General features: G+C 43.8%; 1 protein-coding gene across 1 annotated transcript in view; it reads right to left on the bottom strand.

The window, feature by feature from the left end:
- Window positions 1-15,975, bottom strand: part of KLHL14 (kelch like family member 14) — a 101,333-nt gene that overhangs the window by 75,655 nt on the left and 9,703 nt on the right. Inside the window, exons 4-5 of the mRNA XM_009639482.2 lie at window positions 12,526-12,757; window positions 12,043-12,106 (exon numbers count right to left, since the gene is read on the bottom strand). Of these exons, the coding sequence (XP_009637777.2) occupies window positions 12,043-12,106; window positions 12,526-12,757 (296 nt within the window). The remainder of the gene's footprint in view (window positions 1-12,042; window positions 12,107-12,525; window positions 12,758-15,975) is intronic.

Below are 15,975 nucleotides of genomic sequence, written 5' to 3' on the forward strand. Positions count from 1 at the left end.
TATGTACCTGCAGGAGGGATGTCAAAGTCAGTAAGGACACTTTATTTTTTCTTGTCGACTTCCGAAGATTCTGTGAGCCGATCACTAAGATCCTATCAGCATTCACTATTTGCTGCTAGGGGAATAATTTCTGTGTCCAAAGCACCTGCAATGTGATCACTACTTTGCTAGTTTTTCTACCCTTTTCTTCTTCCACAAAGCAGTACTTTAAAAAAATGCAAGAAACCTTGCCAGGATCCTGTTTAAGTGCATGCACCTCCAGAAACGCGGTGCTCCCCTCTCTCAGCCTGCCTTTGCGTGCCTCAGCCGCACGGCAGCCCTCCAGCTTGCGTGTGTATGCACAGGTGTGGGGATCTGTGGGAGTCAGGATAGGTCCTGCATTTGACATTTAACTCTTTAATAGTTAAGCAATAAATTGTTCTCAGGATTGTCCAGTGTTGCTGGAAAACAGACACATTTTCACCTTTGATACTAGGATCTCAGCCAGGGGTGGCTTCTGTAGTTCTCCAAGGCTAAAAACCAGTCTTGTGCAAAAGGCCAGTACAAAGGTCTTACAGGTCAAGTTATTCAAGTCCTCCCTCAGCCCCGAAAATCAGTTCTGATTGCCGTAGTTTGTGGCTGACAACAGGCTTTGGGCTGCCTCTCAGAAGAAAGGTGAGGTCTAAAAATAACCAAGGCCCAAGTGTTCAGGGAATACTAGAAAGCCCAAAGGTTATTTGGCATTATCTTTCCTCGTTCTGTACCCATCTCCCCCTAAACAGACAGAGTCCATCCCCTTCTACTTCCTCTGAGTTAATTATAACTTGCATTGAGTAGTGTCATGGAGAGAGACATAAAAAGCAGCAACACTAATAGTACTCAAGGGGAATTTAGCAGCTCTACAGCAGAACAAAAATCTCCCAGCAAAGAGTTGTGGCAATAAATGAGCCAGTTTGATACCAGTCAAAGTCCACATGCAGATAGATTTATTTATTTTATATTGGCCATGCTTTTCCAGCTTCATGAGATACGGATATTTCTGCAGGAAGGATTCCGTGTTTAGACTGAGAGGTAGCATGTCCCTGTAACATAAAGCATTCACTGGCCACTGTGCCGGTACAGGGACACTGGAGTTCGAATGAGCTTTTGCGAATCCCTGAGAGGGGGAGAAAAAAAAGACAGGGACTCGGGCACTGCTTGAAAAGAAATATTTGGACTTCCAGCAGAGTTGGGGGGGGGCAAAGGGGGTGGGTCTCATGATCTGTTCCTGTTCGAGACAAGTCAGAGAGAGCCAGAGGCAGCCAGTCTATGAACGGTGCAGAGCCTGGATGCACCCGAGCTGCCTGAGTGATCTGGGATCATGGGCAGAGCACATGGGAGCAATGCAAAACATGTCTGTGGTGCCAATATTTAGCTGCTTGCTTTTGCTTAATTTATTTGTGCTGGTTTAGATGTCAGGCAAATTTTCAAGGTCAGCAGTGCCTTACACAAATTGGCGGCTAGAGGGGACAATATGAAGCTGCTCACAGCTGGAATCCCAACCAGCCCATCTACTTCCTTCCTCTTGGTTACTACTAGCTTGTCCAAAGGATCATATTCTTCTACCTGAAATACAGCTGTAGTCCTTGCTTCCTTCTCCCTCTCCCTCTCTGGGGACCTTTCTCTGTCTCCTCAGCAAGTGGTTATCAGCCTTCTCCTAAATGGTCTGAGCATCCTTCTGTTCTTCTGTCAGATTCCACCTTGTAGAAGAAAAATTTTTCAGTAAGAGGTCCTACACAGTAGCGTAGCTATAGAAGAATTCACTGGGGTCGTTTAACTATCTATCTTTTGCTTCAGAATTTTCATTTGTGATGGCTAAAGTCCTGTTTGTAAAGTGTGCTGACCATGCTCCTTGATAAAATGTGAGCACAGTGAAGCCGGTGTTGTGGACACCATCCCAGTTCAGAATCTATATCTTTGAGGTATCTATTTCCTATGGGATATCTTCACATAGTGAAGGGTTTGTACTCATGCTGTGAACTCACGCCTATAGCCTGGATCAAGCCACAATTGATAAAAGGAAAAAAGTGGTTCTAAATCTGAACTTCATAGCTGTCCCCTAACACCAAAACAGGCTTTAATATTTAATTCTTTAAGGTTGGAGAAGGTAAGAATGATCTTTAAGGGTTGGAATCTGTAGCCTCCATTTGTTTTTCAGGCTGCCTGTTTTTAAAACATGCCTCCCATGCACTGTGGTTGATAGGGGAATGTGGCCTGTCTAAAGAAGCTGCAAAACATTTCCTTTGACTAGAGCAAAGGCAGCAGAAAGCTTTGCAAGCCATGGATCTGTGGGGAGTCTGACTTCATTTGTATGTGTTTCCCTTCTTCTTTGCAAAAAGATAAATATTTTCGCTTGATACTTAAAGGATCAGTTTCTACAGCAGTGAAGAGATCCAAATGGTTGCTCCGAGTTTTCCAGACATTCCATAGACTTTTCTCTAGATGGAAAAGATAGATTTATACAAGAAAGTGCTGAAAACTCTGATGGTAAGGAGAAAATGTAGGGAGAAAAAAAGTCCTACATGCTGATTAATCACAGAAGTGCACAAAATTTTACCATGACTTCCCATCCCTGTCTTCAAGTCATACTGAACTGGTTGACTACCACTTGGTCTTCTTCAAAGTTTTTTGGAAAATAAAACAGCCTTCCTGTGAAATTGCATTGAACAAGCACCAGATACAGAGCTCCCTTCCCCCATCACCTTTCTGCACCATTGCAAAGACTTACTTAATGATTTACATTGTTCAAAGACTCACTCAAGCAGGCAAAGTGGAATTCCACCTGATCGGTAACATAGGGTACTTCCTATCTGAGCTGGTCTGTGAGTCGTTTGTCAGCTCTCCTAACATGGCGAGAGCGATATGGGAACTGCTGAGGTGGCTATAGATTTTAAGGGCAATAATCTGCTTTTTTTTTTGCGATGGCATGAAAAAACCACCATAGAGAATGCCATTAAGACAGGGGGCAAAGTGAACGTAAAGCACACCAAGGCGTTATCCAGCCTCAATGGCACATGGTACATTGTCTCCATTATCAGACAAAAAAACCTCACAAGAGACAGAGATCAAAGGGTTAGCTTTTCAGTGATCTTGTCATGCGGCTTCTTAAATGATAATGTAAAGGTTTTAAAAAACATTTACCGTAATTTCTGCTAAGTGTCACAGCCTAGTGAACCATTAAAAGTGAAGCAGCTCACTGAACCGCGCGGAAGTGAACAGATGGAATTCCACCCTCCCTCTGCTCCAGAGCCTCCTCGAACAATGCAAAGTCTTCTTTCAAATCTCCTCCTCTGAGCTCATTACCCAGGGCAAATATGTGGCAGGGTCTACCGCCACAAAGGCTGGGGCTCGCTCTTCTCCGCAGCCAGGCGGTGCAGTTGGATTTAAAAAAAAAAAAATTAAAAAAAAAAATTACACTGGTTTCTACACTTGTGCAATCCTTTCTTTGTTCGTCACTTTATGCAGATGCTTGAAGAAAAGGAGGACACCCTGACTTGAGCTTCCCAGGGTTTTATGGATCGCTGTCAGGCTTGTTTTCTCCAGACTTCACTTTAAAAAAAGTAGCCATTTTCTTTGGGAGCAGTTGCTCGTGCCTCTGTAGTTCTGAGTTTTCTAGAGAGAAAGACGCAGCCCCAGCACCATTGCTGCTCTTGCACTTATTCCTGTTCCTCTTACATCCTCCTCTCTGCTTCCCTGCCTGGGCGACAAGAAATTCTGCACAGGTATGCATCATCTTGCACTCTCCCCGCAAATTTTTTAAGAGCGCTTTATGGGCTCATGGAAATTTGGATCATTATCGCAGGGCTGACATTTCCACTGAGTTTTGTGGGGTCTGTGAGCACAGTGTGAACCATCTCCTCAGGCCAGCTTACAGTAGAGGGTAGTAGGGGTCCTGCAAGCTCCGGTGGGGCATGTGAATCAGTGGTGCTGCAGCTGCAGGGAGAGAAGGCTGTGGGTGAAAATGGGGAATGCTCAGTGCTTGGTATGTGCCAAAGTGTTTGAGGAGAGAGGATTCATGCAATAAACTCCAGTTCCACTCAGGGCCATCCTCTTCCTCGAAGGAATCTCACTGATGGGTGAGGAGTGATATGCAAAAGATTGATCATGCTCAGATTTGGACACCTTTAACACCCCAGCCCAAAACTGCAAGGTCCCCATCTACAATTGGGTCAGCTGGTAAGCTTAATTTGGGCTGGGTTCATTTCTGCAACATGTAACTGGACAAAATCTACTGCTTTTCATCTTTATCTTTGAAGCCAAACCCACAATTTCTGCCAGCCTGTGGGTTAAGTGCCTGACTCCTCTCTGTCCTGTACCACATTTACTTCTGTGTAAAACTCTGTCGAATATAATATTATTCCTAATTCCCACTGAACCATGGCAATATGGTCCAGAAACAATCCATGATTCTCCTCAGTCTGCCTTCACTTTTGGCCTTCATCACAGAAACCCAGGAGTGGGGCTTACTGTGCGATTCAGCTGTGAGAGGTCCTTCAAACCATGAAAACCAGAAACCACCTGTCTTCAGGATTTGTCCACACATGGTTTCGGTATTTTACAAGGATGTTCACCCATGTGAAAGCTGGTGTCTCCCAAAAAACCCTTTTTCTGTTATCAGTGGTCTTTTGTTCTGAGGGTACCTGGTAAGAATGGAGCACAAAATTCATAGCTGAAGAAAAAAATAGCTTAAATTAGTCCTTTTCTATATTCTGAGGCTGTTTGTGAGTTATCCGTGCAGCATAGGAAAATTCACCATTTTTGTCTTCAGCTTAAGCAAGCTGGAAAATAAGAAGGGTTGTCTTGGGTGCTAAACCTGGGATATAAAAAGCACCCTGGCACCTTGAGCTCTCCCCTTTGCAAGGTTGCACTGAAATAAGTACTTCCATCCTTTCTGGATACTGGAGAAAGTTGGAGTTCAACTTCATGGTGCGCCTGGCTGATGATACGGGCTGAGAAATACAGGGCTGTGGGGGAAGGAAGGAGGAAGGCTCTGGCACCTCTGCCTCTAGGAGAAGCAGCGATCCCCATCATGGGCTCCGTACAGCAGCAGGAGATGCTGCCAGCTGAACAACGCATCCCAACGGGGGCACAAAGCGCTGCTCAGCCAGGCACGGCCAGCCCTGTCTCTGCCTGGCTGGGCGCTCTGCTGACGGCAGCACGGTCTCGCCAAGGACACCCCGCTTCTCCCCAGGACGAGGCAAAATACCTCCCTCAGCACATTCCCCGTACCCACCGCACAGCTTCTTGTTTTCATGGGCTTCTGCCCCCTGTCTGTCTCTTTGCTGAGACTCTCACTAGATAACGTCTTTGGTTTCCTTCCCAGGGTAAGATTTAGCAAGGTGGCTCCAACCCTTCCAACCCCTAGTTGAGCAGAATGGAAAGGGTCCTCTCTGGTGTGACAAACTGTGGCAGTCGGGACAAGACACAGAGAATTTGCTCAGAAATGGCAGCTAAAAACATAGGTAAACTGGGAAGGACTGAGCTAGTTTACTGGGAGAAGTTGCTGTCCCCCCCAGCTGCAAGCCATGGCTGTCCCAGGAGAGGCAGAGTACCCAACTGTGTTTCTGCAAGGTTGTTCTCTGCAAAATTAAATCCATGTGCTTGAACCACCTCTCTGATCATTTGACCATGCCCTTGGAGTAATTCATATGGATCAAGATGTACTTTTCCCTCTTGAATCTTCCAGGTTGTCGCGGCAAGCGACGATAACCACCATGTTGCCAGGGGTAGACCCTGCACCGACTCTTAGGCAGCCACTTCTGAGTGGTCTTCAGCCACCGCAAGAATGGGAGTTGCACGGGAGTTGTTATCCTGGTTTCCAGCAGCCATCAGCTTCCTTAAGGGCGCACTCCCTGGGTAGCCCTAACTCGTACCCTCACTCTGCCGCAGCCACGGGAACTGCACCCTGAATGAAAGCCTGAGCACTGGTCCTTTTATTTGTGGAAATAGATACGAACGAGTGCTCCATGTTTCATTATCATATTTCTTTTTTTTTCTTCTTCTTCTTTTTTACCATTTACATTGCATGCATACACTTGAGCAACTTGGCTTCAGTCTTGATTGAAATATTTAATGGATATTATTCATTGTTGGTATTCTCTCAATGTTGTTCTCATTCATTTTAAAACTGCCAAACCTTCCCATTTTTCAAGGATGCCTGGCCTTTTAAATAAGGAAAGCATTTTGATACCTTTATTACATTTTTTGAGGCCACATTAGCTTGTTTTTGCTATCATTTTGACTTTGATTCTAATAAACTGAATAGAAATAGCGGTCTCTCCATTTCTTAAATACTGCATGCTTTTCCATTATTGTCCACAAACAGTTGATTCCAATCAACTTTCTTCAACTCATTCCATCCTCAAAATTATTGTACTTTTATAACCATTCACAAATGTTTTCAGAAGTGTTTCCAATTTGATGATATTATAACCTAGCCCTAAGGGTTTATTATCTTCTATATTATTCATTTCACCTAGTTTCATTTCCTTGGACTAAGTCCAAAATAGCCCCTGGTCTTGTTGATTGCTCCTCAAACCGAAAAAACAGTTTGGTACCACACTCAGAAACACGCATCCATCCTTAATGACTCCACTACTGCTATGCCCATCAATGTCAGTATAATTGAAATTCCACTATAGTCACTGCCTCTGCCTTTTTACAGCTTACCCCTTATCTGTGTGAGCGTTTCCTGATCTACTACTTTGTTTTAACCACTTCCCAGGTGCATGCCAGTTTTCTTCTTGGATTGTTTCATACCTTTAAGAGGTCCTTATTCATGCTTCACATTTGTCAGTTATTTGACAAGCTGAATGGAAAAGAAATAGCATTATAAGGAGCATGTTACCTATTTCTGGATTTCCTCTCAATGCAGGAGTAGGGCATGTCTTAGAGCATTTGCCAGCTATGGTGCTCAGGTGCAAAAGAAACTGGAGGTAGTAAATAGAGGGAAAACTCTCCCCCTTCGTATTTAAGCCATATATATTCTTTTCTATGTGCAGTTTTTCTTGGGGAATTCTGGTGGTAAAATAAAGCAGAACATTTAGGATGCTTCAAATAATACAACTCTCCTCCTGGTGAGCAAACCATGAGGGGGCTTCCTGACCCTAGCAATGTTGCAGTGCCAGCAGACAGAAACTGCTCTTCCATTGCTTAGGCATACGCTGAGCCTTTGAGAGCCTAATTTGGCTTTTTATATAAGCAGATCTTCCTTAAACAGAATTCTGAGTTAGCAATGAGCCCTTTACACTGCAGTTCTGGGGAAGGTGCAGCCTTTCCCCTTGTTTATTAAAAAAGTAAGTTTTACTCTTACATGGCATGCTGAGATCTTGGATTACTGAGATGGGCGGGTAGAATAGTTTACTTGCAGAACTGCATAATCTCACTGATGATTAGCAATAGCTAACCCCTGTGAGATTTTAAAGGGTACCTGGTGCTGCTGAGACTCACTGAGATGAAGCCTTCACAGGCCTTGAGGTCCCCTGAACACTGACCTTATCAGTGGGTAGACTGAGGGGACCCAGAGGTTGCTTAAAAAAGCCATGTAAGATAAATACCTAATGAGGTTTAAGGGCTCCAGAAACCTTTCTATGCATTGCTGCCCATGAGCAGAAAGGCTCTGGCGCATCCACAAGGTGCCCAGCTGATTGCCATCCTAGCGCATCCAGCCCACGGCCACAGGAAGAACCCATCCGCTCTTCTGACTGGAGATGCCGCTTCCCCAGGAGGCTGAGTCCTCTGAGCCCTTCAAAAGGGACCTGGGCAGTGGCTCGCAGGGCTGGGCCGATGCAGCTAACAGCGTTTCTTTTGTCTGGGCACCCTCACTTACACAGGGATGCTGCACCTGGCAGGTGTTCCCAGGGAGCAGCTCACACTGGGGTGATGCTTTCTCGCTATCTCAGCACCTCTGGAAGTTGTTCATGACAGGATTACAATGCCTGTTCATTTTTTCAGATGCCTGCCAGCTTAATATTGTACCTAACCTCGCATTTGGGCATCGCCCATTCTGTGGTGCATGTCTAGTGTTTATTTCAGTGTCTGTCAGAGACCCAGGGTTAAAACTATTGGAGGTCCAGATGACATCTGGCTTCTCAGCTCCTCCAGAATATTGGCTGCAGTGTTTATCAGTGCATTATTCATCAAAACTGATGATGCAAAGTACAACATGCTGTCTGCAGCTCAGTGTAAGAGTGGAAAGAAGTTGGCAGAAATGCCTAGTGTTCTGTGAGCAGCATGTAATCAATAGTCTGGGTGCTTGTTCACTTTATGTTGATGACTATTCCCTCTGGTACATCTTTGTATATTTTTGGGTTCTCTGTATTACCAGCTGTGCGATTTTTCTCTCTCTTTTCTTGATACCAGCCTTGATAGAACAGAAGGGGCAACCTTTTGTGCAGTAGGTGTCAAATCAAATAAACTATTTACTATTTGCACAAAGCCTGGAAATGAGAGTCAGAGAAAAAAGATTTAGTTGAGAATTTCCATGACTGCCTGATATTTCTTCCTTTTCCCTTTTCTTTTTTTAAGGAAAATAGATGAAATGTAGTAGAGGTAAAAACTGCTTTAACTGTCATTAAGATTTCAAACTGAATTCTGCTTTCCAGGTAAGGTACATCTAGCAAGACTCCAGAGACTTCAGTGAAGTTACTCCCCGCTTACACCAGTGTAACAGAGCAGAATGTGAGTGCTTATCTTTAATGCAAGAACTTGCAAAACAATAATCAGATTCTCAGCTGGGGTAAGTTGGCAAGTTTCCATTAAAGTCAATGGACCTAGGCTGATTTACACCAGCTGACGATCTGCCCCAGTATCTGCCATGCTACACACTGCTTATTTATTTTCAGTGTTAGACCTGCATGTGAATTTGGTGCTACAACAACTGAAGAACAGTGGTAGGTGAGTCTTATTAAAAAGGCATATTGCAGATAGGAACAACATTATTTTTCTTGCAGATCTTCCCTTAGCGTGTGTGTATCGATCTGCCGAGCCTTACCATTCCTGTCCAATGCAAAAATTATAAAGAAGAATGGAACTAAAAAAGGCTGTTTCACTTGTGACCCAAAGTAAAATAGCAATCTTTGAAATTCTGAAATGGAGACTTAGCACCGATTCTCCTAAGCAAAAGGTAAAGGAAGCAAAGAAAACCAAAATCTCAGCACCTCATTTAATGGCTCTTCTTAGAAAGGCTGTTTTGATTTTTGTTTTTCAAAGGGGTTCACAAATGTGTCAGCTGGACATATGTGGATCAGCATGCACATTGGCAGAGGGGTGCTGCTGTTCCTCAGTTATCTGCCATTCTCCCAAAGCCATGGAAGGCCAAACCGTGCATGGAATGGATATGACCGCTGCTAGGTCTAAATGGTGGGTCAGTGCCAGAGCGCCACTTAGCCAGTATGCTCTATTTTTTTATATTTGAACAAGACTACTGATAAACAGGAAGTGTTGGTATGGCTGTCTAGGTAAGAGGAGCTCCGATTAGAAAATACGGGAATGTAAATCAACAGCTTATTTGTCCTTCAACAGAGATCCTCTGTTGTGCTTTCAAGGCTGAGAAATGTGCTGTAGGGTGTCTAAGAAAAAAAATAAATTAGAGGGATGATGAGTTTCAGACCTGAGGATGTTTGCCTCAGCAGTGTTAGTGGAATTGAAGTTGAAGCTACATTCATGAAGCTGTGTAGACTCAATAGGTACCGTCTACAGCTCCTCTGTCACAGCATGTGCTCTTCCTGCTTGAGACAGAGAAGTGAAGTAATAACTTCAGTCCTATTGCCATAGCTAAGTAACCTTCCAAGGCTCACTAGAATCACAAATACAGGCCTTAAGGGCTCACATGGAGAAGTGAGGAATATCAGAGGGGCTGTCTTGTACCTACTCTCTCTTGGGCACTTGGAGATATTTTTTCAGTAGCTGCAGAATCCCCAGTGCTGGGACCAGAGAAAGTGATGGGGTAAGAAACACTTCCTCACTGAGAAGGAAGGGAAAGGAAGAGATTTCATACTTATAAAGGTTCTGAGTGTTAGGTCAAAAGACAAACTGTCCTTGAGGATGTGCAAGACTGAGGGAACATGGGTTATGCTGGAGTTGGTATCTCTGCCTTGGCTCTATTCCACATGCTTTCTGCAATATGTGGACTATGTCCTGGAAGCATAATCTTTCCTAGAGGAGAGTTCTGATTAGCTCGTCAGACTGACCTGCTCATCTTATTTGTCTCAGTTCAGTAGGCATGCTGCTAAGCTCAGGCTTTTTGGATCTCTCTGAGTCATGGGGTGCTCTGGCACAGCAGATCTTCTAGGCTGGGAGTTAAAGGAGTGACAATGCTAGAGGCAAGTGATTTTCGAGAACCACAGACGAGAGGAGGAAATAAAGAGTGAAAGTGGGTCACTACTGCTATACACTGGTGTTCAGATTTGATTTTGATCACAGCCTGTCGCCAAATCATGCCGCATTTAGCCTTGTCCCTCAGGGAATTATGGTACCAGAGGATCTTGCTGTGGGCAAGAGGAAGGAAACAGTGTTATTGTGGTTACCCATAAAACATTCAGCAAGACAGAATTTTATTGCAGTGACTGTTTTGCCTGGATGCAGACTGAAGGATTTGGACTGGAACAGTGGAAGAATTTGCTTACAGTCGTGTAACAGGTCAGGAGTTGGGTCAGGCCAAGGACCAAGAACTTGTGATGTGGCGTACCATCCTGTAATCATTAAACCATTTGTCACCCCTTGCTGCTGTACTTTTCAGGCTTTCAAAGGCCGAGCACACCTTCAACAAAATCAGCCAACAGGAAGCCCATCATGAACCTTGCAGCCTCCAACTAATGGTCTACATTTGTATTGCCCTGTGGCTGTCTCCTCTCCACAGCGTTCTCTGCCCTTCAGTGAACCCCTAGATCTGGGTGACGTCCTCCTTTCTAGGACACGTATATGATAGAAATATTAAGAACAGTTACATCTGAAATATCCTCATTTGCAACAGTTGGCAACAGAGTCATGTGATGCTTATGTAGTCAAAATAGTTCTTATTCCAAATAAAAATGAAAATTTCCAAACTGGGGTGCTTGCTGGGGTGTGGGATTGGGTTATTTTGTTTCTTACAGAAAATATTTTTTTCTTAAAGTTCTGGTTTAGCAAAGTGCTTTGCAGATGTTTTGCTTAGTAGACTGAGGGAACATGGGCAAATGGGTAGCTTTGGGAGGCTGTGGGTTCACACGTTCAGAAAATAAAGTCAGAAAGTTAGGGAAGACCTCTGGGGCATTTTTTGAGGGAAGATAGCAAGCCATGGAAGTAATATATTCCAGTGGAAACCTGCTTTGGCAGATGTTCTGGTCAGGTTCCTTTCAGTATAACTTCTTCTAGGGCTCTTCCAGGGACAAATAAGACTCCACCATTGCCAGCTGACTGGAACATTGTACCTCAGTGTCAGGTTGACTGGACAGCCCCACCAGCGCAGCATGGAGAGCCAAGATTTTTTTCATTCCCTTTTTGTGTGTGACTTGCATAGCTCACCAGGGCAACACCCTACACCTGGCATCGCTCTCCCATTCAGTGGAAAGCTGGAGCTTCCTCAGCATCAGAGTGCACCAAGGATTCCCAAGTCATCTCCCATCCAAGTGTGGACTGGGCCTTCCTGCTTGGCTGCTGAGCCTGTCTGGGTGGTAGGGCACCATCTGACACTGTGCTGCAGCCTGCAGCATGGATCAGGGCCATTTGCACCTCCCAGCAGTTGCATCAGCCTCTCCGCCAGGAGCAAGTGCCACTGCCTGCTTCAAGTTTTGAAGGATTTTCTTTGCAGGACTACAAATAGACACTCACTTATATAACTGGAAACAGGTTCAGAAGGATGACTGAAACATTAGTCTCCATACCTATGACACTCTGCCTAAATGTTTCTACTTCCCAAAAGGGTCTCTCTGCACCACACACAAACCCCCTCATTTTCTCTAGTTCACAGATTTCGACATTTGTCAGGTTAGAAATATCAGGCTGGTGGTTTGTACTAGGGATGGGAGTACAGACTCTCTCACATACCTGCACACAAATCCTCCAGGTCAATAATATCTTGAATGACTACTAGGGTCATAGCTGTTATTTCCTGAGGATTAGTGAAAGGTAGTCAGAAAAAGGACATTCCTTTCCATACTGTTCCGGTTTCAAATGAAATCTGAGATAAATTTAGAGTAAAGACCAGAGAAAAGAAAATGTTTAGCTTTCTGGGACTCCTACTGTCAACTTCCGCCTCAGATCTCCCACCTGAGCTAGCTTTTACTGTAGCACAAGATTTAAGCAAAATCCTGATGTCGGGATTTCCCAGTTTTCACCTGTCACTTGCAGTTTGACTCCATTTTGTGCTGTGCTCTGTCCACAGCTGGTCACCACCTCCCTGTTCATTTCTGCCACTTGCTAGGAAATGCTGCTCCACCCATCATCTGTCCTGCAGGCGAGGGACCCCTTCTCCTCCCACCTAATCTCCTTGCAAAGCTGACCACCACGCAGCAACCTCCCCAAGCGTACATCTCTTTCCTGCCACTTCTGAAGCTTTCCATCACACCAAGCCCAGGAGTTCCCACCTGCAGCTTGCAGTCTGGACCAGGCTTTTTGCCCCATGTCCCAAGGTGGGGACTCCAGCAGCTCCTCAGCAGCTCTGCCACCCCCTCCCAGACTCCCCGTTATAAACCCATCTGTGCAGTCTTGGCTTCCCCAGTTGTGTTTCATGACACCTGGTCCACCTCCAGAGTGAGAAGGTCTGAAGAAAAAGAGAAGTGAAAGGTCATTTGGTTCTTTTTATACTTTATTGTGCATGACAACAAGTTTTGAGCTTAAGTTCAGAGCAGCTCCTGCATGGTGTAAGCCAATTGCCTTGCCACTAATAAGAAACACTAATCCAGCTTCAGGCAAGCTAAGCATCAGTTTTCAAAGGCATGTTTATCACATGATGAACACGAAAAAAATGAAAATGTAGCTATTATTCTTGCTGTATCATTTTAAACATTATCACCATGAATTTGGCATTCGCTGGCCAAATACCCGCAAGAATTTTAATTGTGAGAAAAAAGCTGGCAAAATTATTCACCAGTATTGTGTTGTCCATAATCTTCATCACATGATGAACACGAAAAAATGAAAATGTAGCTATTATTCTCGCTGTATCATTTTAAACATTATCACCATGAGGCATTCGCTGGCCAAATACCTGCAAGAATTTTAATTGTGAGAAAAAAGCTGGCAGAATTATTCACCAGTATTGTGTTGTCCATAATCTTGGGTCAAATCCTACAGTGCTGTAGGCAAGGACACTCCCACTAACTTCAAAATGGGAACGTGACTTAATGAATTGAACACACAAGGAGCAAGGCCCTCAGAAATTGGCCCTTTGGATATTCGTTGTCTAATTATTTTCTAATTATCTAAAAGATTATCTAATATAATCTTTTTTTTTAAGCTTCTCATAAAGCAACCAAAGTTCATTATGCTACTATTAGCATTAGAATGACTTACTATCAATAATAATGTGAGTATTTTGGAGCCTAAAATGAAGTAGTCTAGCTCGGTGATATATTAAAAAGATCCTTAGAGAAATGAGGTCATACATAGAATTTCGCTGCAAGACAAAGATTTTTGAGGGGAGTAGTGATTTTGAGTGACTCTGGTTTGGAAATGCAGGGCATCTATTCAGTAAGAAAAAAAGGCTAATTAAAGACACTGAATAATCTAATTGCTGCTTACTTCAGAAAATAGGAGTCTATTTGTCCTGAGGAGAGACGATATAAATTCCACACTTATGTGTGACATTTTGAGGAACTTTGCCTGTGATTACATAATGTTATAAGAATATATGTTATGTAGGAGCGAAATTACATAAGAACAATTCACTCAGCAAAAACAAAGCAGCAAACAGAACCCCAAAGCCATTTCAAAGGCTTCTGCTTTCAGTGGCATAGACATGGAATGAATCAGCATTAAAAAAGGAAGAAACCTGAGCTCCTTTCCTTTTCCTTTTTTTTTTTTTTTCCTTTGTAAACCAGTCAGTTTGGATATCCACTTTTTTAAAAAGCATCTGCACATCAATTACCCAAGCAGTTTAGAATGCCATAATCTCATTTTGTGACCAGGATGTGAAAACCAAATGTCATCCAATTCTATCAGTAAATGACATTACGGTGCCTTGTGCTAGATATTGCTCTATATCAAAAACTCCCCAGCTTTTTTGTTGTTTATAAACACAAAAATATGTAAGAGAAAAGAGGTATAAAGATTTATTTGATAGCTTCATTGGAGAGATAGGCGGAATTGGTTTCATCAGAGACTGGGGAAAGACAAAGGGGTTTTGAATTCAGTTTGGAACATAAACTCTGTGTCGGGCATTAAGTGTTGCAGGTGTAAGGTTTCACGTGTAGATTTTTGACACATGCACTCAGGTATTTTCACCTGCAGCTCTGTAGACACGGTTCTGTATGGGCACAAATGGAGTCTGCTAGTGGCACAGTGGAGAATTTATCCCTAAAATATTGATTATTCTCCTGGTTGTTAAATCATTATTAAAGCAGGTTGAAAACTCGTTTGCAGTCTCTTCTAATACTACTAGTGTCACAAATGACATCACTTTTTAACAAGATGGATGTTTCCAACGCTGGGCTCAGAAATGCCAAGTGGAATTAGCAACTTTAAAAAAAATGCATTTCACTGTTTATTCATGGTGACAAGCGCTTCTCGCACTGTACTTTCATGCTGCTGCCCTCCCTAATGTGGCTGCAGTTTTCTTTTAACTCGCAAGCACAGGGCAGCTCCAAGGAGGCAAGGCAGAAGAAAGCTTGGCAGGGCACAGCCTGGTGAAGCGTGCGGGGCTGAATTCCACCCTTCCCATCGCTCCAGCCCAGTGAGCCGTGTCCTTCTGAATGCTCCCTGTGCTGTGGCCACCAAAATTACAATAAAAATATTTGAAAAGTATTTGTGAGTTGTCTGAAGAAAGGGACTTCACGCAGAGAAGACGTCAGGCAGAAACCTTAAAGCCTTTAAAAAACTAGTGTGGGGCACGTTCAGAAGCTTACCTTCTGCTGCTAAGAAAGGAACGACAAACAGACAGACAGAAGCTTTGCACAGAAGATGATTTGCTGAAATGGGATCAAACGCTCACATGTCCCTTCCAGATCCTGGCGTGAAGCAGCGAGCTGTTATTCCTCAGATGTGGTCTCCTAACCACCCCAATCGCCACATTTCTGTCATGGGCACGGTGATTCCTTTTGGAAATATTTTAGAATCTTTTAAAACCCTGTACCCCTTCCTAAGGAACCAAAGTTGTCATCACAATGTCTGTTTCACTGTTGGCATTGTTATTGTCTGTCATGGCAATCAGTAAGTTGACCACGACTCTAAAGAGGGGGATCCTCCTCTACCTGCTGTGCCTGGCACTAGGCTGGTTTTGCTCTTCCTGCTCCGTAGGTAACCAGAAAGAGCTGCAGGCAATAATTTGTTCTCTCAATCAAGGAGCGCAAGGGATATGTAATTCCAGTGGCTTGCCCTTGAGTAAACAAGTGGAGAGGGACAGAGAGGCCCCTCTACAGAACTGGTGAAAAATGTAGAATGCCACGCATATATAACATACTGTTATTTGGTGTAAAGCATTATGACATTCTGAAGAATAGTATGACATGTGAAATACAAAAGACTCTGCTGGGAATTGTTCTGCATTCAGGATTCCTGTGATCCTTCGATACTGCCTGTTGGGTTGACTCTCCCTAGCCAGCACTGGCCTTAAAATTCCTTCCAATGTGCTTGCAGCAGGAGAAGTGTTTGTAGGACACGGCAACCAGCTGTTAGTCAGGCACTTGTACCGCAGAATCCTGTGCTGCCCCTGAAATGCACAAGATTTTATAGGCCTACCTTGAAATGATGTTTTCTTCTGCATTTGACCCTTAGCTTTTATTGTCCCAGGAAGCAACTGCAGCTCCATTTTTTGTTCTGGTG

This window comes from Egretta garzetta, unplaced genomic scaffold (genome assembly GCF_000687185.1).
Source record: "Egretta garzetta isolate BGI_Z169 unplaced genomic scaffold, ASM68718v1 scaffold35, whole genome shotgun sequence".
NCBI lineage: Eukaryota > Metazoa > Chordata > Aves > Pelecaniformes > Ardeidae > Egretta > Egretta garzetta.